The sequence below is a fragment of the Mustela putorius genome, unplaced genomic scaffold (genome assembly GCF_011764305.1).
Source record: "Mustela putorius furo isolate JIRA1106 unplaced genomic scaffold, ASM1176430v1.1 tig00003859_pilon_pilon_pilon, whole genome shotgun sequence".
NCBI lineage: Eukaryota > Metazoa > Chordata > Mammalia > Carnivora > Mustelidae > Mustela > Mustela putorius.
In genome coordinates this window covers 27,664,350-27,687,461 of record NW_025422011.1, presented here as the reverse complement: position 1 = coordinate 27,687,461, position 23,112 = coordinate 27,664,350, and the positions used below count along the sequence as shown (strand labels likewise).

At 45.2% G+C, this 23,112-nt stretch overlaps 1 protein-coding gene across 1 annotated transcript in view; it reads left to right on the top strand.

The window, feature by feature from the left end:
* INSC (INSC spindle orientation adaptor protein) overlaps positions 1-23,112 on the top strand; it is a 119,125-nt gene that overhangs the window by 58,248 nt on the left and 37,765 nt on the right. The window contains exons 7-8 of the mRNA XM_013055857.2: positions 11,475-11,588; positions 17,689-17,814. Coding sequence (XP_012911311.1) covers positions 11,475-11,588; positions 17,689-17,814 — 240 coding nt within the window. The remainder of the gene's footprint in view (positions 1-11,474; positions 11,589-17,688; positions 17,815-23,112) is intronic.

Below are 23,112 nucleotides of genomic sequence, written 5' to 3'. Positions count from 1 at the left end.
CATTGGCTGAAGGCAAGGTGATCTGTGTTCAGTGTTGTAAGCATGTGTTTCTTAAACTGGTGAACAGTACGTTCCCTAGGATGTTAATAATTATATGAGGATCCTATATTTGAGGTCTCTTGACATACAGGGACTTAAGCCTGTGTCCTTGCATCGGTACTTCCCCTGTGATGTGTTCTTCTGCACTGAGAATCTTCTAAAAGATCTTCACACATTCGTAGTGTTTCTTGTCCGATCTGTAGCTCCCATAGACAAGGATTTGGGTTTGTTTTGTTTATGGGTATATATCTGGTGACCAGGGTAGTACCTCTGCTACAGTAGGCACTCAATAAAGACTGAATACTAAGCTGTATGTTCCAAAATTACATAGTCACAAGAAAACAAATCTGTTTTCTTCTTAAAGCACCTGATCACTTATTCCGGGATGCTGGTGTTTCAAAAAATGCAATTTGGTCAAAATATTTTTTGTCCTTGGGAAGTTCTCAAGCAGAGCCTTGCCACCTCCCCTATCCCCACCTTGCACAAAAATAATCTATGGTAGAACAATGCTTATGATAGGGCAGCAGCAATCTAGCACTACTTTGCACTGGTTGGCTCCATCCTGGAATGTCATGTCCAGTTCCAGACCCCAGACGCATCACTGGCAGTGGCAGTACTCTGAGGAGGCTCCTGAAAGGGTGGGAGAGAGGCTGAAGATCAAGGTCTGTGGAGTGGGTAGAGGAGCAGAGAATGTTTTGTCCAGAGATGGACACTCTGTCATCTCCAGCGTTCTGTGTTTGGGGACCCCAAAGGAAAGAAGGTGCTCAGGTCAGCCATCAAACCTAGAGGATGTTCTGTGTAGAGAAGCGTTTGTGAAATGACAGGGCTGTCCTGCAGGGGACTGTGTTTTGAAGTCCCGTCCCTTAACAGGCCAAGCTAGGCTTGGAGGACACTGGCAGGGGATGAATGAGTTCCAAGGTCTCTTCTAATCTTGGTAGTATGGCATTCTGTGATATGGGGATGGTGAGGTAGGGGCCTGAGCATGGAGTCTGGAGGCATATCAGGGTTCACATCCCGCTAGTGCTGCTCACTGGATATGCAGACCTGGGTCAGTTACTTCCTGTCCTCACATCTGCAGTGGGTTGTCATTAGGATTAAATGAAATGACCCATGAGGAACCAGTGGCCTTTTCTGACTCAGTGAGCTGCTTTCTTCAATCAAGTCTTGCTCTACCTTAAGAGAAGCTCGCAGCACGCTTTGCTAAAAGAGCCCCCGGCCACCTAATGAATTGTTTTAAGATAATTTAACTATTTGGCGAGTATGGAAGAATTTCAAGTTAAAATGTCAGGAGCCACCGATAGGAAATTAAAGAACCTTGATGATTAATCTATTTGGGAATAAAGGATTAGCTGTGTGGGAGGTAAGAGAAGACTTAACTTGTAAAAATTGATTTACTCTAAAATAAAGGGGACTCTATTGAATAAGTTGACTCTTAGCTGTACCTTTGATTCCTTGACTCAGCTTCATGTGGGTAGATGTTATATTAATTTATCCTTCCATTCCCTCTATTACTTTTGATTTTAGTTTCAAATAACATCTTTATTCTAATAAAACTGATTAGGGAATATATCTTTGGCTCTGTGGCTAAACGAACTAGTTCAAACTATCTCACAACTAAATTTCCCCTCCCTGTCCTAGGCAAAGCTGGTCAGCTTCAGGCCTCACCTGAGGGAAAAGCACCTAGCTTGTGACAGAACTCAGACCTGAGGGACACTTCCTAAGAGAGAGACAGGTGCCATGTCCTCAGTTCCTTCTTCCCAAACTCACAAACTCATCCCTACCTTCTCAGTAGGGTGACCTAAAAAGGTAGGGAGTGACGCTAGCAGGGGTGTGTTGCTGAAATCCCTACCTAGGGAACAGGAGTAGTGGGGACCAAGTACTGCCCCTTAGTAGTGATAGTTTCTGTCCTACTGTCTCAGTGGCCTTATCCATTGGGCTGTGGTCAGGCGGGAGTGCAGCTGAGCGCCTTGGGGGAGGAGGTCAGCTGCCAGTGGGAAAGATACTTCCCACCTTCATGAAGCCATTCTTCCAAATAACAACCCCTCTTTCTCTGTAGATCCTTCTGGAATCATAGTGGGAAATTTACATTCTGCTCCCAGAAGGCTTGAAAATGACTCATGATATTAGATCCATTAAGTTAGCTCTAGGAGGTTTTGTAACTAAAGCTCAAAATTTGCTTTCCTGTCCTATTTCCCACTGTCAGATTTTGCTCAGCTATGTTGTCCTATATAGGTAATCAGAGGCTGCAATGCAACTAAATTGTAGCATAAAGATAATCTTTACTTGTCAGATGAGAAATATAAAGATGTCCAAAATTTAGAAATACTGTGTCTCATTATAAAGTTCCCAGAGAGAAAATAAAGTTAAAGAAAAAGGTTTAAAAAAAAACCAACCACCACCACCGCAACCAAAAACAGCATGAAAAACAAAAACAAAACATAACAAACAAACAAAAATCCCCACATCCCTTTACCTGTGGGAATAATTCAAAGTCCCAAGTACTTAGGTTAATAAAATTCTCTCCCATTTACTTACTGTGCTCATCTTAGCCAGAAGGGTCTCATTCCAGTGTGTGTGTGGTCATGTTTTCTTGGGAAGCTACAGTCTGGGCTGTCTCTCCAGCAATGGGACGGGGTTCTTTCCAGGATTCTCAGTTTGTAAAACCTTGGACTTTCCCAGCCATACTTGGAAGAGTTCATACCTTGGATATGCAATAGAATAATAGCACTACCCCTGCACTCACAGAAAGTCAAAACAGACCAATCCTTGGTCCCTAAGGCAGGAATTCCATGCGACATTTCATGCTGGGACTCTGTCTTAGGGTTGCTGAAGGTCTTCACAGGTACTTACCTGCTGCTGAACAAAAGAGGGTTGGCAATGGGCAGCATCTTGATAGGGTCTGTGGTGGGACATCAGTTTATCTCAGGTGTCCATCGTCCACAAGGTTTTGTGGAAATTCACTCACTGGGGGAAAGCATCCACCCTAGGTTAACTGTGGCATGATGTTTACTATATATAGGGAAAAATGTCTTCTTCTTTATAGAAGGACATTTGATATGTTTACTTCTTCCTGCAAAGTCAGGCACTTAGAATCTCTTCCCAGTAACTTGCCTGGTTTGCATACTTTCCCATCCAGCATTTTCAACATTTCTTAATTTCTAGCTCTCCTCTAAACACTGTCTTTCTGTCACCCCGGGCTGCATTGGTGTGGGCTGCTCGAAGTGACTTAGACTAGAAGTTTCCAAACCACTTCAAAGACATAGCATTCTCCAGGTTCTCAAAGATTTACCAGAAGAAATGCAAGCATATATACTTTTAAGGAAATCAATGCCCAGATCTTCAATTTTTGTTTCTTTCTCAAAACGATCCTCCCAATAATATGCAATTTCTAACATCCCTTCTATTACTTTCCAAAAGAAGGACATATGCCCACCCATCCCAAATGTTATGGTACATTGCCCTGCTGTGTAAAACCTTGGAGTAGCAGTAAGACTGGGGAGATCAAAGAAGAAGCCTTCATTCCTGAACCATAAACCCATAGGCCTCCATGAATTATTTCTGTGCTTTTTCTTACATATTTCTGTTGAGAAAGGCATTAGAAATTACGTGTTTTGCCCAGTATGGAGATATATGGTAGAATGGTTGTGTGCGTGTGTGTGTGTGTGTGTGTGTGTGTTGGAGGAGTGGATTTGAAAGTTTTCAATTTATCATATCCCTTCTATCTGTATTTACTCCCAGATTGTGAATAGCTCTTAAGGGACATTCTCCTTAGACAACGCGAAGAGTGAGCTGGTCAGACACAGCAAGCACTCAAAATGGCTTTTGGGGGCACAAATTTAAATGCAAGCAATTCCTTTTAACTATATCTCATACTCAAACCTAGGATATGTCATTCACTGGAAAGAAAAACATCTTTGAAGAGCCAAAGATTCTAAAAGTTAATGATACTGATTCTTTTAAATGCTGGAATACTTTTGAGAATGACTAAATTTTTCAAGGTATATTGGATAAAATCCACAGATGCAAATTTTACATGATTTTTTTTTTTTTTTGTCAGATTTGGTACACATTATTTAAGGAAGCAGTTAAAGCTTATTTTGTCAACATATTTTTGAGATATTTATACTAATTTCTGCTTCTTGTTAGCAAAAGATAAAATTAATTGCTGGCAGCTGGACTAATTAGATTTAAGCAGTAAATACCTTTTTCCTTTTTTAAATATGAGGGAAGTCTGATCATCAGAGTCCTAAAAATAATCAAATGATTTCTAATACATATATATATATATATATATATATGTATTTATTTATTTGTTTGTTTGTTTGAGAGAGAGCACACACACACAAGTAGGAAGAGGGTCAAAGGGAGAGGGAAAGAGAATCTTTCCATGTTCAGCATGGAACCTGACATGGCGCTCAGTCCCACGACCCTGAGATCATGATCTGAGCTGAAGTCAATAGTCAGACACCTAACCCACTGAGCCACGCAGGTACCCCGATTTCTAATATTTTTATTCTCAAATTTTAATTATTCCTTATACTGAACACCAGATTTCAATATATATACCCACCCACCTATTTGCTGAAAAAATATAGCTACATATTACCTTGCATTATTAAAAGTTTAGTAAATTGCTTTATCTTGGCTTTATAACATACACAAATAAAACCAAATTTTATTTTAGCTTTTAATATTTACAGTTTTTAGCATTTTCCCTTGGAGAATGATTTCTATAATTATTTGTCAGTGTTGTTTTAGTGTTTCTTGAAACATATCAAAACACTTTGCAATTAAAAACAAAGTCAGTTCTATATTGAGAAAAATTTGTCTTGGCTGATTGGCTTGGCTGAAAGAACAGTCTGCCGATTAGTTTATAGGGTGGGCGTTTTCCATAAATTAAGTAAGCAAAAGCTGTAGCTTCAAGGTTTTGATAAAACATATTTGAAACAAGCACAAATATTTTACTAAAAATTATATTGGCAATGAATGTAATAATATTTTGATTTTCCTAATCCTTTCTGAATAATTTGGATAACCCAAGGTACTCCAAGTGAAAGAGCAGTGGGTATAATTAAAAAGTATTTGATAAGTCTTGGTAAAGTACTTTTGGACTTCTTCCCAGAAACTGAGATAGTGAATGAACAACTTTAATGATTGGGTGACAAACGCTTTTACAAGTCAAGTGGCTTCCAATTCTTTGCTTTTATCAATTTAAAGGAGTTATCAACTGGCAGATCATTAAAAATGGTGTTTGATGATGGATCGCCATTGTGATTGTGTAACTCAGAATGTGCAGGATTGAGCAACTTGGCTATGTAAACTCTTTCTATTCCTCTCTATGGATTTATGGGAATGAGATTTTTCAGGGTTTACATCTAAAAATATAGCATTAGGTCAATATTCAATCATGTATAGATCAATTAATGAGAAACCCTGAAAAGGATACAGAGCCTCATTTATCTCATTAAGACGTATATTTATAATAACATTTTAATTTTTATAATTTATGGTTATTAAGCAGAATTTACAATTTACATTTGGACCAGTTGTACTGATAATAATTATAACAATAACTCAACCAAGAAGAGAGTATTTTTTTGAGATTTTAATTATTTATTTGTTTATTTATTTATTTTGAGAGCAAGCAGTGGGAGGGCAGAAAGAGAGGGAGAGAGAGAATCTCAAGCAGACTCTGCTGTGAGTGCCTAGTCCATGTGGGGCTTGATGTGGTTCTCAATCTCATGACCCTGAGATCATGACCTGAGCTGAAACCAAGAGCTGGACTGAGCCAACCATATGCCCCAAGGAGAGAGTGTTTTTAAGCACTTAGAGCCTGATAGTCACAGGAAATAAAATGACATTTCAAATGTCAGTGATAAATATGACAAGGATGATCCCTAAAACACTTTGAAACTTAAATATATTACATTAAGATAAAATTCGCAGGAGGGATTAGATTGGGAACATAAAGGATGAAAAGAAAAGATGCAAAATGCTCACAATGTTAAAAAAAGAGATTATTCATACATTTTTAAGGGGATGATGAGGGCATCAAGTTGTTTTGGCATTTAAATTCCACTGAACACATCCAAAAGAGTGATGTAATGGTCTTATTTTACGTCGATATCTACAACCTACTGGAAATTACATCCTTTCCAACTTTGTTCTTGAAACTTATGATGAAAAATTTTACTTTTCGAATGAAAAATGTGTAAGGGGTCATGTGTTTCTCAAAATTCATTTAGAGCTAAATAAGAAAATAAAAACTGCATTAGAACACACAGGTGTTCTAGTTCTATATCATGAAGGCTATCTTCCCTGCCTCTTCCTGGAGAATTGCTTCAGCCCTAAAATCCCTGTCTATAGGGAGGGTTTTCTGTGATGCTCCTGAAGTCTGGACTTTTATAGCCTTGTGAAGACCAGTCCTTCTGCCGTGTGCTTCTCAGAACAGTCTTTCCATATCTTTTTTTTTTTTATATTTTATTTATTTATTTGAGAGAGAGACAGTGAGAGAGAGCATGAGCGAGGAGAAGGTCAGAGGGAGAAGCAGACTCCCCATGGAGCTGGGAGCCTGATGCGGGACTCGATCCCGAGACTCCGGGATCATGACCTGAGCTGAAGGCAGTCGTCCAACCAACTGAGCCACCCAGACGTCCCTTTCCATATCTTTTGAGTATGTTAACTTTGAGTACCATTTCCTTCTGCTACATCTCCTTTTTTTTTTTTTTTGGCATTAATGAACTACACTTCCAGGATTCTCTCTCCTTCTGTTAATCCTCACCTCCTTTCAGGGAGACTCTGCTGAATTTTTCTGAAGTTTACCCTGGGTCTCATGTTGGTCTCTTTCTTTATCTAACTCATAGAATGAGCACGAGTTGCTGGATTTGAGTAGCTTTACCACATTGACTTCTCTTTCCTTTCTGGAACATTCTTTTGTTTTGTTTTGTTTTCAAAACACAACAAAACAAAACAAACAACTTCTAGATGTTGGAATTTGCCTTACTGAGAACAATGAAATCAATTAAGGTCTGTGCTTGCCCCCAAACCTCCAATTCTAAGAGACCTTATTCCCATTTGCCTTCCTAAATTGGATATTCCAACCCAGGAGATATTTTCCCATCAGAACAATAACTAATCCAAGCCTGGATTCAGTTACCATCTCCTCTTTAGTATGTGCAGTCTTTCTGTGCCTTTCCTGTGACGCTTGATTCACGCATTTCTCCAATATATTCTCTGAGGACACCAACAATACTGTATGCTCCTTTTCAAAACCTTTCTCCTAGAAATTTATCTAGCAATCCTTTAGATATCTCATGCTGTTCGCTGTAGTCTTCTGTTTTCCAGAGCTCTGTTGGAGCGTAACAACCATTTTTATTATATCTTATCCTCTGAAGGATCAAGAATGTGGGCAGAGCCTGGCTGAGTGATTCTTCTGTTCTGTGTGGCATCAACAGAGGTCACTTGGTGTTACTAAGTTAGCAGATGGTTCGGGAAGTCGTTAGAAAGCTTCTTCGTATGTGTAGTGCCTTGGAGGGGATTGGGGGAAAGCTGGTGTCTGCTGAGAGCACTGATACTCTCAGCAGACAGATCCTACATATGACAGCCTCAGAGTTCCCAAATGTCTTACATGGTAACTTGGGACACGGAAAAGAATGTTCCACGAAGCCTGGGGGCAGCTTCAAGGTGTCTGGTGAGCTAGCCTTGGAGGTTCTGGAACATTCCTTCTATCAACTGCTGGCTTTTATTGTTCGAGCAGGTCACTGAGGCCAGTCCAGATTTAAATAGTGGTGGTGGGGGTGGGTACCAGAGCCTATCTGTCTACGGGAGAAGTAGCAAAGAACGTGTGGCCATGTTTAATCTATCACACCTGTCACATCTGCCCACATTTATGTAATCTCTTGGCATGACTGGGCTGCCCTAAATGTGCCCAGCTATGGATTCTCTATCTGAATCTTTAGCTAGAGCATGGCTCCCTCTGAGGAACTCATTCCAGGCTGATGTATGAGACTTTACCTCTCCTGATCAGTTTCCCTGGGCTGCAACTGCTCTTTCTAATTGGGAGACAATTAAATTTTTTCTTTTTTTCCTTTTTGGATTCCTTATTTAGAGAGGCTAGGTGGTGTGCATCTCCCTAATTCTGTTTATCCCTTTCTCCTGGTCTTCAAGATTCTGTTTTTTTTTTTTTTTTAATTGTTTCCTCTCTGCCTACTCTGTCTTTAAAACAATATTTCTGTCACTCCGCTTCATCAATCTTTGTTCCTTTATTTTGTCTCTTTTCTACCACTTTTCTCACAATACAGGGTAAAGCATATTTTTGACACTTCTTCAGTTCCTTCTTGATTGCCTAACAAATCTTGATTTTAGAGACTGTGGTAGTTTGAAGCTGACACCAAGATAGGATGGGATAAATGCCTGTCTAGGATAAAGTGGGGGAGCTGCCTGTCCAGGATACAGGGTTGGGCGGGGGGCGGAGAAGCAGGGTCAGGCATGAAAAACCATGTTGCAGGTCTGAAAACAGAAATAAAAGGGTGAAGGAGGACATGAATTGGAAGAGACGTGAATTTTCAAGCCGAAGTCTATTAAAGGAGTCCCCCCAACACCCCTGGGTGGCAGTAGTGTCCCTAGTCACAGCTGGAGTGGGTGGCAGTAGTGTCCCTGCTGTGAGCAGTCACAGCTGGAGCGGTTCAGGGGCTATGGCCTCAACAAAGACATGGGATGGATCCAGAGGGGAAGTTGCTGGGGGCTGTCTATGAATGCTGCCCCCCCGCAGGAAGAGCTCTGGCTACGCCAGGGCAGAGGGCTGTAGATGCTAATGGGAGCCAGGAAGGAGAGCTCCTCTCCAGTTTGGTGAGAGCTGCTAATGAGGCTGGATATTCTCGTTGTCTTGAGATCTCTATCTTGGCTGGTCCAGGTGAGGTGCTGCCGACTTTGAGGGAGAGGAACTCACTGACTTTGGAAAACAGAAAGTTGGATTCACAGGAGTTAGGGTCCAACTCACTCCACCACATACCACATATGTCAGGTTTCTGCATCTCAGTTTCCTGAAGTGTGAAGTGAGGGTTGGACGAGACTGCTAAGGGCCCTTCTGGCTCTCACATACTGTGATGCTTAGGGCCTTGATGATTTCAGTGGAGCCTTTGATCTCATATTCTTCCAAATTTATCTTTGTGAAAAGGATGATTACAACTTTTCATTGTCAGAGAGCTGATTCACCAAGATGATTTGAGGTATAATTACGGTGTATGTGTGTATAGGCATTAGCAAGAAATTATTCTCAGGCATAAATGGTCTAATGTGAGCAGATGATTGCAAAAGACATTGGATTGAATTGTTTAACATCATGCTAATTTGCTTCAAGTGCAAACACTAATCAAGAACACTGAGTAATTATGATTTAGGTACAGGACCCCAATATATGAAATCGGCATTTTCATGTGAACATCATTATCACTTATGTAGCTGCTTACAGCATGCGGGGGGAGGATTCTAAGAAATGCATTCATTACACAGCTCTGCAGTGACAAATCTTGGTTATTAATTTTACCTTTTGTTGAATCCCTTACATGAGGCATCTATCAAATCTTAGAGAATAATTTTTACATTTAATGTAGCTTGATTAAATACCCACTTAATCCTAGACTGCTTTATGTAGGGGATTAGCGTATTGCGTGTGTGAAAAATTGTAGGAGTTTGGATAAAGAAAAGGAGAGTCCAGTTTACCTGGAGCCCTAAACCCACTTAATTTTAATCATTTTACAGATGGGGAAACTGAGGCCTAGGGTGTGTATTGCCCAAGATCACAAAATAATAACAGCTAACAATTTTATTTTGCTTCCATGTGCCGAGTACCTTTAAAAGTCATATATATATATATATATATATATATATATATATATATATATATATTTCCTATATAAAAAGTTCTCTCTCTCGGGCGCCTGGGTGGCTCAGTGGGTTAAGCCGCTGCCTTCGGCTCAGGTCATGATCTCAGCGTCCTGGGATCGAGTCCCGCATCTGGCTCTCTGCTCAGCAGGGAGCCTGCTTCCCTCTCTCTCTCTCTGCCTGCCTCTGACTACTTGTGATTTCTCTCTGTCAAATAAATAAATAAAATCTTAAAAAAAAAAAAAGTTCTCTCTCTCTGTATATATGTATGTGGGCTCTGTATTGGCTACCTTGTATTGGCTACCTTAAGAAATGGGTACAGCCACCTAAGAGACAGGCAGTTATTTCTCCCCCACTTCACACATAAGGAAACTGCAGGTTAGGAAGGCTGAGTGGCTTGCTCTGGGGCACATGGAGAAAAAGGGCAGAGGGGGCAAAGCCAGGATTTGCACCCGGGCATTTTGGCTCCAGAGTCCCTGCTTTCAACCTCAGACACACTTCCTCATCAACACACTGTGTAGAAAAGGCGAGCTGGCATCAGAATTCCAATCTCCTCATTTCCTTCTAAGTGTTTTTTTTCCCATAACGTTAGGTTTAATAAAAACAAATCCATTTTGATATTTTGAAATAACATAGCAACGGAAACCTCCCGAGTAGCTGCCCAGAGCTGCTGCTCGGGAGGTGTTACTTTCTCGCATGAAGCCCCCCAAGGCGATCTTTCTGAATCACTATCTCCACATCTCCCAGGAGAAGCGCAAGCAGCTAGAATTAATTAGCAGGTAGGAATCTTTTATAATCAATGAATCATATGCTTCAAAGCAAATGGCTGATTAGGAGGTAGTTTCAAGATATGTGAAAAAGCTTTTTCCCAGAAATAAGCTAAACTAATCTTTATGTCTCATTTGTTGATGAATTTTCCATTTGCTTTTCTTCCTGGTTCTCCCTGGGTCCTACGTTCAGTCATTTCCAGGCTTCTTGCCTCAAGCCTTAGCTCCCAGAGCCTAGAGCAGTCCGATGTTCCTGAGTTACCCACTCTTTGATAGAGAGGGTTCCTGGGGTTGCTGCATTTGGCCTGGCTATACCCATGATGGAGATGTGCCCTGAGCACTAAGCCACTGGGGACTACTTCTCCTGACTCAACCCCGGAACCCATTACCCAGCTGGAGTTTGCCGTAGGCAAATGAACCAAGTCTTTGGTCATAGCCGTAGCAACTCATTGGTTTTCAACTTGATGGCTTATTTAACTGATCATTTCTCTTCTCATTTGAAACCAGTAGAACAACAAAGCATACTTGCTGAGACCATCAAGATTGAGAGCTGGTTTTCTGATCCACTGGAAAAGAGCACATTTGCTGTCCATGTCCCAGGGGGTTGAAATTATCCCATATTCCTGAAACGTAGTTTGGACCTCATGCAGACTCGTGTCTTTCCCGATGGGGTGGGATTATCGATTCCCGGGGGCTTCTAAGAGCATGTACCCACTGGTATTCCGTTAAAGAAGATTAGGTGGGGTGCGTGACCATCAACCATCAGACTCTGCTCTCCTTTCTTAGGCGCTGGTGAGAAAAATCAATGCCTCAGACAACATCTACACCACGGAATCTACCACAGGAAACCTGTTCAGCCTGACCCAGGAGGGGGCTCCCTTGTGCCGCATCATAGCAAAGGTGAGCTGATAGTTGGTGGCCAAACTGAGGGACCTGGGGAGAGGGGGAGGAACCTACTTTGGTGGGACTAGCTTGCTCAAGAAGTCTGTCTTGCCTCTAGCATTTATTTGCCGTGCGATCTTGGAAGAGTCAGTTCCCCTCTTTGGGCCTTGATGTCTCCATTTTTAATAGTGGCTAGGCCCTCTGCTTTCAGTTTCCACTTTAGGGAAAAGCTTAGGTCCCCAGAGTCTCTATAATTCTCTTCATGTGGTATCTGTTAGAAATGTCAGCCACCTCTCCCACCAAACCCAAACAAAACACATCCCCTAACTCAGGTTCTTGATGGTTCCACAAAATACTTGCAGCAACTACAATACTATATGAGGGAAAGACAAAATTGAGAATGACAGTGGTTTTCATCAATTACAATGGAAGGTTCTCTTTAAAGATTTATTTATTTATTTGTTTTATTGAGAGAGAGAGCATGGTGGGGAGGGGCAGAGGGGAAGAGAGATTCCTGAGCAGACTCCTCACTGAGTGGGGAGCCCAGTGTGGGGCTTGACTCCAGGACCCTAAGATCATGGCCAGAGCCAAAATCAATAATCTGATGTTTAACCAACTGAGCTACCCAGGCACCCCATGGTGGAAGTTTTATTTTGCTAGCTTCGTGGTTAATTTGCCCCTAAACTTGGAGTCCAAACACTTTGGGCAAATACAGACAATTGATAACCCTAGGACTCTATTTCATTTTTACTATTTTTTTTAAACTTGAGAAATGACATTGCCATGGAGATAGAAGCACTGATCTAATTGGAAGCAAGTTATGTCTTTCAGTCGACTTCACGTGGCAGCCCCAGGAAGACACTGTAGCTCAGTGGTTCCCTGTCTTGGCTCTGTCACCATCCCTCAGGGGGTTTTTGGAAACCACAGATAATTTTTTGCCCCACCTAAATTTACTGAGGTCCTGGGGTAAGACCTGAGACTCTGCATTTTAACAGTCCCTACAGGTAATTCCAAGGTAAATTCCAATTTACCCTACAGGTAATTCCATTCTCAGAATCACCCATCTAAGTCCTTAAAGAAATCTGGAAGAGGAGAGTAAATGCTTGTCGACTCTGCATAGGGGAGAAGTAAATTGTACAGAACAGCAGTAGCTGACATTTGAGTGTCGCTGTCCAGCATGCTTAATGCCTTACAGACATTATTTCCTTTAAATCCTAAAACCATCCTAGGAAGTAGGTATCATGTTTTACTCATCTATGATTGAGGACATAGTTTAAGGGTCTTACTCAACTGATAAAGAGTGGAGTCAGAATTGGAACCCAAGTCTCTTTAAATCAGAGCTCATGATCCTCAAGCCCACAGTGGTGACTTCTTGTTCTATCCTGACCCTTTAGACTCTTGGGCCAAAGAGTGACTCAGAAGTTCTCAACCCTGATGAGTATTGGAATCACTAGGGAGCTTTAGGTGTCACACAGCTAGTAAGTGGGTGAGCTGGAATTTGATACTGCCTGCTTGGCAACAAAGGCTATGATCTTACTTACTATTCTGAGCTGCCTCTTAGCAGTCCTTTCTCCTCTTTCTCCTTCTTCTCCTCCTCTTCCTCCTTCTGCCCTTCTCCCCCCTTCTACAACCTTCATCATTTGCTGCCTCCTTTATTTTCACCAAGCACCGCACTAAGCTTTTCATTTACGACTTCACTGATCCTCCCAATGGCCTTCTGACGTGTTATAATTCCCATTTTTAAGATGAGGGAATAGAGGCTCAGAGAAAAGGTAAACAACATGTCCGAGGTCATGTGCTTTCAGGGCAAAGCTGGTATTTTAACCAGACCTACTGACTCCAGAATCTTAATCTCTGCTTCTTATGTCTCCAACCCTTGGGAGAGAGCAGACAGAAGGCTGAAGGGAAGAGAAGATTCAGTGACGACTCCTGTCTTTCTGGCCTGGAAGATGGTGACACTGTTCATCCAGTGGAGTCACTGTTCTTGGGTTCTCAATCCTGACAGTGACGCAGGAGCTGGGAGTCCCTCGTACCGCTTACGCCTCTGCATGGCAGCCTCACTATCAATGCTCATTGAGTGTGCCCAACGCTGTGACAAATGTGGGATGGCTGCTCTCAGTGACCTTCCTCACCCACCTTCTTGGGGCCCAGCATGGTCTGCCTTTTGGACACTTCACCCATCTGAGCTGCCTCCAGAAGATGATTGGAGCAGCCTATCTGAGGTCTGTCCTCTCAGCCCCTTGAGTTCCGTTGAAGGCCAAGAACAAACCTAGTCTTCCCTGTGACGGTCATGGTCAGCCCCACCCCTTCCTGAGGGCAGAGCTGAGCAAACTCCCCTGTGCTTTGTCAAAATCACCCCCTCTCCTGCTCCTCTATTACTACCCCCCCCGCCCCCGACTAGCCTACACCCCACAAGTGGCCTCCTTAGCTTTCTGACAGTTGATCCTAAGCCTGTCTGAATAATACCTACCATGATACACTTTGGCTTTGAGCCCAGCGCTTTCTACAAAATTAAACAAGCTCCAGCCAACAGTGCCATTCCACCGGCACAGGCGATTCCCGGCTCTGCTCTAAGCTGAGTGCTGCTCTTGGGTCCGGGAGGGGTCTCCAGGGGTGTCCACACAACTAGTCCATCTCACTTTCTCGGCAGCCTCCCTCCTTCTCTCCCTTCCACATACCCCAACTCTTGGGATGCCTTTCATGAGGAATTGAGACCCTCTTCCAACCAGGAAGCTTTCCACAGGCTGACCCTCCCCTGGCTATCCAGACCTGGGAGCTGGGCCCTTTCACATACAGTAACTCAGTTGTTCCCCCGACAGCTTGGCTGTGTAGCTACCATGACCCCATTTTTAGTCAAAGTTAACCAGCAGCAAAGCCAAGGTTTGAACCAGAATCCCTGCAATTCGGGTTTAGGATTTCTTCCCTTTAGCTTTTGCAGCAGCTAAAAATGCAAAGAGAGCTATTTTTCACAGGCTTGGGAAACAATGTATTGAGAATCCAATGCAGATGGATACAGAGGCTTAAATATATAAATATGCTGGCTTCACTGTCTCCTGAGCCAAAGGAAGCCTGCCATATTGATCCCGGCATTCAGTCTGGCATTCTTTGGTATCATTTCTTTGTTGTATGCTCCAGACGTAAATACCTACCCACTTATTGATCTACCTGTCATATCCATGTACTTATGTATCTATGCATCTATCATTATCCATCATTTCTATCATTGTACGTAGGAATAATATTTATGCTACATATGCTTAAATATGAGCATACACATATAAAAATATATATACATATAAAAAATATATATATATAAAAATATATATAAACACATATAGATGTACCTACATATATAAGCATCTATAGGTATATAAATACTTGTATGTGGAGGGAGGTCCTTAATAACCAGCCAGGCTGGCTCGGGAGACCATAGAGCTCCTGTTCCTTTTCTTCTCCCTTTAAAAAGCAATTTGATTTTCCTTCAGTGACTCTCTGAATAAGACCTTTATGTGCAGCCCTCTTCAGCTGTCTCAGAGACCATGAGAAAGCAGGAAGACAGGGATAAAGGATTGTGGAGTGACAAGTCAGAGAGGGAGCGCCTTGTCACGCACTAGTCTATCTTTATCAGAGTCGTGCCGTGCATTTACAATCAGAGTACTTCTGTTTGACCTTTCCACAGTCCTCTCTCAGATGACGTTAGGAGCTCCTTCTCTGTGTTCCTCTAACCCCGCACACCCTCATTTCATCGCACTCCTACCTGGATTTCTTCCCGCTTTAAAGATTAGCTGTCATCCCATGACTCACAGGTTGTCGGACCAAGAGTTCAATATGGACCGGGTCTGAGACAGTGTTGCTCAGTGCTCAGCACAGCGTCTGGATTATAATACACCATTAATAGTTTCTGGCTGCATGAATGCATTCATCAGGTCTATATAATAAGCTGTTTCCCCATCAGATGAACTACCCCAAAAGGGAGTGGGAAGATGAAATTTAAGGACCGCTCTCAGCTGATGATAAAATGTTGGAAATGACGAACTCATCTGGGTTCCTGCAGTGACAGGCAGCAGAACTCTCAGAATGAAAGGGCTGCTAGGCTGAGTTTTGTGGGATGCTGGGTTGGGAAGATTCGGGACTTGTTGCAACAATTCTGTGCCGGGTTGTCATGGTCTTGGCTGCTTCTCCTTCCAGTTCCTCGCTCATTATCTGTGCCGTCAGTCACAGCTGCATCCCCAGAACACGAAACGGTGCCTGTTGCTAGGTATATTGTTTCTTGAAAGAGTTCACAAAGATCTGACAGGGAATGGTATTTTTGCCGAGCTCAACCTTCTTCTTCCTGCAGCATTTTTTTTGTTGTTTTGTCTTGTTTTCCAGTTTGGGGAGCAGAGTGCAACAGGTTTAGTTAGAGCCAGGAGGAGTAAGGTTAAAGGCAGGTGCCCTGCCAGACCGAGTTCCTGTCAGTCTTCACGCATTCCTGATTGCCGCCATTCCCACGCACCCTTGTAGCCATCAGGGGAGGGCAGAGGGAGGAAAGAGGGCAGAGCCAGTTGGGGGTGTCCAGAGTCTCCTGCTCTGGACATTCATGGTGGTGTTACCACTGGTTTGCTGGGCACTCTGGTGGATCTGCTTTGTGATCTGTTGGCTCCCTCACTTTGGTCGGAGAGCCTGGGCTGAGGGGAAGCTCCAGTGATTTTTTAATAGGGTAACTATGACCACCTAGGACGTGTGCCTCACCCGAGGCTTATTCTCAGAAGTCCTCCCAGACTGCTGTGAAGTCTCCACAAGTAAAACGTGTTTCCATGACCAGCTATCACAAAAGAAGTCTACGTCCACACTCAGCTAGGGTGATTGCTCCTGAAGGTTTCTTTTTCTTTTCTTTCTTTCTTTTTTTTTTTTTTCCTTTTACACCAGGGTGAAGAAGGGAAAACAAGGATGTGTAGATTTGGGTGAATTATTTCACCCATCTGGACTTGGCATTTTTTCCCTCCCAAAATGAGAATAAATTCCAGTATTGATATAAATAAGACTCCTTTTTTGTATGCCTGCCATGGTTGGGAGGATTTGAGGAATGATGGTGGTTGCTGGAGGAGGGGGAACCCGCACTGGCCTCCTAGGCTTCAGTTTCCTCCACCTGCCTCAGATTTGCTTCTTCTAGAATCTCTTTCTGAGGGCTCCAGGCTTGTTCTGAGGCAGGCACTGAGTGGAAGCGGTGTTGAATGGCATTGAATCTGGCCCTCTCAAATATGTCTGGCCTAGACCCTACGACCCTAGCCCCAGAAGCATCTGGGGAGTCCCTCCTCCAGTTTGGACTATTAGAGCGATGTTCCTTGTGGAAGGAGCATTTCTTTGCAGCATGTGTGTGAGCATGGAAGAGAGAGAGAGAGAGAGAGTGTGTGTGTGTGTGTGTGTGTGTTTAGGAACCATAGGAGAGGAAACGCTCTTTTCTTTCTACCACCTTCTTAGTTCTCTGGCTGGTGTCCTGAAAATTGAGCTGACAAAAGATAGATTAACAAGAGAATAACAAACCAAACTTTCTTAGTACGTACATCAGTACATCAGGATGACACAGGGAGCTCTCAGAGACGAGTGAGTCAGAGGGTTGGTTAGAACTTGTACTTATATAGCAAAGAACAATTTTAGAGAAATAACAAAACAAGGAACAGGAAGCCTGAGAAGAACTTTGAATCTCTAGGGCTGGCAGATCGTGATAAGGCAAAGCTACAGAAAACTAATAATGGATGAAGGATGGTTAGTCAGATTTGTTGTGAAGATTCCCCTGGGGCCATCTCCGTGCTAGAAGGTTCTGACGTTTTCTCTGATGATTAACTTTTTTCCTTCGCAGTAGAAAGGGGAAGGGGATAGCTCTGTACATGTGCATCCTCCTTTTAGGCAAACAGGAGGAGGGCAGAGATCTCTGGTATCTCTTTCTTTCCAATTACCTTTAGTTCAAAATAATCTTTATGCCCCAGTAATGTATTTGGGGGGGACATATTCAGCTGCTTTCCAAACCTGAAAAAAAAAAAAAACATCACAGCTGGGTGAGGGATGCCAGTTATTCTCACATTAGCCCCAGGACGGGGGACCCAGGGAGGTCATGTGACATTTTCTCTTTTCTTGGCAGGAGGGTGGGGTTGTAGCCCTCTTCAAGGTCTGCCGCCAGGACAGCTTCCGGTGCTTATACCCCCAGGCGTTGCGCACGCTGGCCTCCATTTGCTGCGTGGAAGAGGGTGTCCACCAGCTGGAGAAGGTGAGAGAGCAGCTACCTGGCTGGGGTGGGGGGTGAGGTCCCTGAATCAGGGGGGCAGCGGGTGGGGCCCGATCGACCTGGTGGCCCCCCCGGGCCTCTTCCCTGAGAACCTCTTTCCCCAGGCATCCCTCTGAAGGGGTTGCTGGGATCTTGACTGTGGGGGATAATGAAGAGGACAGGGATTGAGGAGTCTGGCCAGGTAGGGCAGGGCTCATAGGGGCACTCAGCACGTTCTGGGTGGAGTGGCCAACAGTCCAGTGGGCAGAACAGAGCAGGAGGTAGACAGATAGGGTGCAGAGTGGTGTCCAAGGTTAGGGCTTTTGATTCTTCCCACATGGCAGGACCCAAGTGGAAGGTGGAGGACCCCACTCCCTGGGGAACTGAGTGGGCAAAAGAAGGATGTGCCTTGACCGGGGCAAAGCAGGCGGGGCTCCGCCAAGACAGAGGGATTGGGTCAGGGAAATGGAGCCGAAGTCCAAGCGTATGTTGGGTCCATATGGCATGGGCTGGGCGGGGCCAGAGGGAAGTGAGTGATATGGTAGACCCAGGTGCCTCAGGCCCAGACACCCCAAGGCAGTGTCACTAATTCCATCAATCATACCCCCCCCACCCACCCAGGTTGTAAGGGTAAGTTTGCTCTTCAGCTACCCAGACCTGAGTGGCCGTCAGGGACTTTAACCAGGAGGGTTAGGGAGGCTGGGGCTGACATTTGGAAATGTCTCAACCAAGTTTCAAGGAAAGATGTTGAACACTTTTATGGAAGAGAGGCACAAAGGCTAGGAATAGCCTGGCGACAGTTGTGGTACTCTCAGGATGAGGGGGTAGGTGCCTTGAGTCTGGTCTGTATGGGGATGGGGCAAACCAAATGTTCCCCTCCCTCTGTACCCATGTCCCCCAGTCTGGTGCTGGCTCCAGAAAACCCACACCCTACCAGCTTCTTCACTTTGGTCTGGACTCCTAGTCAGATGGTTATCTCATGTCCTGCCTACCTCTTTCCACGGGACAGGGATCATGGGCTGAGAGACGCTTTTGGCCAGGGTTGGAGAATGGTAAGGGATGGTAAGTCCATCTGTCCAGCTGGACGTCTCCAGCTCTATGCGCTGAATAATCTTCTCCCTTCTCCCATAAAATCCTCTTCCTGGGACAGTGGAAACACAGCCAAACTGGTTTTGTTTTTCATTTTCTTTCATGCTGGTTAGTGGGAAGAACATGAAAAAATAGAAGGGACTGGAATCACCAGTTCTCCAAAAGCAGTGGATTTCTTGGCTTCGGAGATTTGCAAAGCAGCAGGAAATTTCTAATCCAGGGAAGAAAAACAGCAGAGCTTTTTTGTTTAGAGCTGAAAACCTGTGTAGCTAGGGAGTCTGGAGGCGATTTTTACTTCCACCTTCCTGCTGCTGCTCCAAAGCCAGAAGACATGAAGGCACCTTTACCAGGCCAGATGGTCCGCCCAGGGCCTGTGTTGACCTAGCCCTAACACACATCCCTTTTTAACTCACTAGAACCCTGTGAGGTGAACCCTCTTTTTTTTTTTTTTTTTTTAAAGATTTTATTTATTTGACAGAAAGAGAAAGAGAGAGATCACAAGCAGGCAGAGAGGCAGGCAGAGAGAGAGGGGGAAGCAGGCTCCCTGCTGAGCAGAGAGTCCGATGTGGAGCTCGATCCCAGAACCCCAAGACCATGACCCAAGCCCAAGGCAGAGGCTTAAACACTGAACCACCGAGGTGCCCCGAGGTGAACACCCTTTACGTCTCCATCTTAAAGACAGGAAACTGAGTCTCAGGCAGTCTCGGCGACTTGCCTAAAATCACAAAGAACATTCTAGAGCCAGAATTTGGACCCCATCAGCCTGAGTCTGACGTCTAGGCTTCCTGACCGCCTTGCTGGTTTTACAGATTCTCTCAGAGTGCCAAAAGAGTCCCTGCAGCTAAACCCACGGTCTCCTTGCTGCTCCTGGCCAATATGCCAACCTTCCCTGGCCCCAGATGGCCCAGGAGAAGGTAGTCCTAACTGGGCATTCCCCTCATCCAGGGCAGATTACTTTCCATACACAAAGAGTCCAGAAACACCTCTATGCCCGGCGCTGAGCAGGAGGGAAAACAGCCAGAGAAGAGCCCCCTGGTGGTCAGAATAGCAACTACATGCTACAGCCGTGGTGCTTTGCCTAGCGGTTCCCAGGGATTTCTACTTAGATCTGATGCTTGCCTGAGTGTGCAAACATCCCCATTACACAGATGAAGAAACCAAGGCTTAGAGAGATTAAATGACTTGTCACCCAGAATTACACAGCATGTATTTCATTCATTCAGCAAATATTTTTTGACTGCTCTTTGCCAGGTACTGTTTCAGGTACCGGGAGCTTAGTAAACAAAACAGCCAAATCCCTCATCCTCATGGAGATTCCATTCAAGTGCAGGGGGTGGCAAGCCAAGACCTGTCAAATTCAGCCTGCTGCCTCTTTTGGTATAGCCCGTGAGTGGAGAAATTACCCCCCACCCCCTTTTTAAATAGTTAAAAAAAAAAAATAGGAAGAATAACATTTTGTAGCCTGTGAAAATTCTGCGAAATTCTAATTCAAATTTTTGACCCAGAAAGTTGTCGTGGAACTGGCATGCCTCTTCATTTAGGTGTTGACAGTCTACCTTTATGCTCCAGCAGTGAGTTGAGTAATTGTATGAGACCATAAGGCCCACAGAGCCAAAAATATTTCCTATCTGGCCCTCGGCAGAAAATGTGTTCTGACCCCAGTTCTAACAGGTAATCAGATCATTGTGACAATGATGAACAGGACAGTTAACAGCGAATACTTGCTTTGGGCAAGCATTTTGCTAAGCCCTTCCTTTCACTGTGTCTTGTATAATCGTTACCACCCCGATGATACTGTGATTATCCTCTTTGTTTACAGAAGGATGGAAGGCTCAGGGAAGTGAAGCACCTTGCTCAAGGGCACACAGCTAACGGGTGGTCCAGGAGACATGTAGTCAAGCTCTACCAAGCCAGAGCCAGCCTGAGCTGTGAACCCTCATGTGGACCCAGGACTCATATCTGACATTGTGAGGCCTCACAGTGCGCTGCTTCCAAAATCGAGAAAAATTCTAGACCCAGGAAGAGCTCGGGGTCTCTCCCACCCCTGCCATGCCCTCTTCCTCAGGTCGTGCCCACACCTGTCCCAACTGTGTGGTCTGGGCTGCTGAGAGCTGGCCTCAGAGGCTCTAGTGAGGTTGGCCATTGTTAGTGTTTAGAGCACAAGGTGGAGAAGCCCAGAGACAGGCTGGATTATAGAAACCGCAGCAGGACTGGGGAGGTGAAGACAGGATAGGGAATGTGATGTCCAGGGGGTCTTGCCCGCCGCACAGTCACAAGGCCCAATTCATGCACTAGTCACAGAATGTCAAAGTCCCAGCCTCGGCTGATTTGCTGGCCTGGGCTTCTCACTGAGGAGCCCTTGACTAATTGGCAGTGAGAAATATGCTGGATTTGGTGAAATTCATCTTTGTCATGCTGCTCCCCCACGTTCCTCCAACCCCAGAAAGGTCTGTTAAATCACTCAAAGACCCTAGTGACAGCGGCGCGGGTCTAGCCAGGACACCAGACAGACTGCCGTGGGATGCCTGGGCTCTGTCGGGTGGGGGGCACTCACGTGGTCCTCGATTCAGGCGTGGATCCGCTCATCCACTCTGGGAAGTCACTTCAGCACCGGCGTCCTCCTTTTCTGTCATCCAGCCGTCCGCTCACTCATCCATTCACCTGCTCAGTCCATCACGCAGCAACCGTGGTCTGCCCCCTTCCCTCCTGGTAATCTGCTGAGAAGCCGCCCAGCACGGTGGGGAAGCCATGGCCTCTGATGGTCAGACTTTCCTGGTTGGGGAGCACAGGGTTCTCCACGACAAGTTTGGGCACCTTTCCCTGAGGACTTGGCTTACCTTCCCAGAGGGGCCGCGTCCTCAGTTAAATGGGCATGAGGAGATCTAGCCCCGAGGACCGTCAGAGGAGACTAGATGCACAGGAACGTGGTGCTGTTCGCATGAGGGTACCCAAGAAAGGGTAGCTGTTATGATGGCATTTAGCGAGACAGTCACCAGGATTTGACCATCAGTGGCCTGGGGAAGATTACCGTCGGGTGGACCGGGGGAGTGCTGACCTGGCGGGAGGAGGAGGCTGACATGGTGCCCATGCTGCTCAGGGCTCAGTATAGAGAAGCTGGGTGGGGCTGGGGCACGAGTCCTCGAATCCTTTCCATTTTACAGATGAGGAAACTGCTTGGAACTGGAGAGCTTTAGAACCAAGGCTGGCTCTGAGGTGGGGATTGCAGAGGAACGGCTTCCTGGGAGCCAGGCTGCGCATGTTAGCTTGGGCAGCGGGAAGACTTGGACACTCCCTGAAGAGGGTTGGTGGGGCAACACGTCAAAGCACAGTGCAGGCCTCTCCAAAGGTGTCTGGAAGGTCTTTTAAGAATCTATTCTTTCTTTTCAGAGGCCTGGTTCATCCTGGCCACAGCCTCTCCTACATTGTGTTTCCCCTAAACCAGTGAGTTTCAGGAAGTCTGTCCTACGTCTCTTGTGTCTTGGCAGACAGTCGCCCCTCGCTCCCCAGACTCTGTGCTGGGCTCTGGAGAGGAGGGACAAACAGCTATGTTCTCTGTCTCCCCCTGGGGTTGGCTGGGGCAAAGCCAAGAAATTCAGACAGTGGAAAGCGGCTGTCCCATGGCCATCAGAGGCCACAGGCCAGTGGCACCACCTCTGCTTTCGGTGCTGGTGCAGGCAGGAGTAGGGAGGCAGTGGAGCTTGGCTCAGAGGGTCAAGGAGGAGCTCCCAGGCAGGCCAAGGGCAAGAGGCCTCGGCAAAGGCAGAGGTTCTCCACAGCTGGCTAGTGGGTGGTGGAGCTCTAATTCTTTCAGGAGCTCTATGTTCAATGAACTGGGGGAGCCTAAAAAAAAAGACAGTGTTCTCTGGATCCTACCTTGGAGAAGACTGGAGGAAGAAAACAAGCAGGAGGGAGTGAGGGCCCCAGAGCCACACGGTCCAATGAGAGCAGACAGACCCAACTCCGTCTGGATGGCCAGATGACCCAGCCTGCCTGGCCTGGTCATGGCAGCCTTCCTGGGGAGAGCTGTAGGGTTTAGATAAGCTGACAGAAGGCTAGGGGACAAGTCATTCCTCTCTGAACCATGGTTTCCTCTTTATAACACGGGGACAACTCTTCCTTGGTGGAGGGGCCACGATGAGGTGGTGGGATAGTGGGCGGGGCTCGCCAAGTGGTGCCTGCGAGGAGGGAGCACTCCGCCTGGGTTGGCTTCCA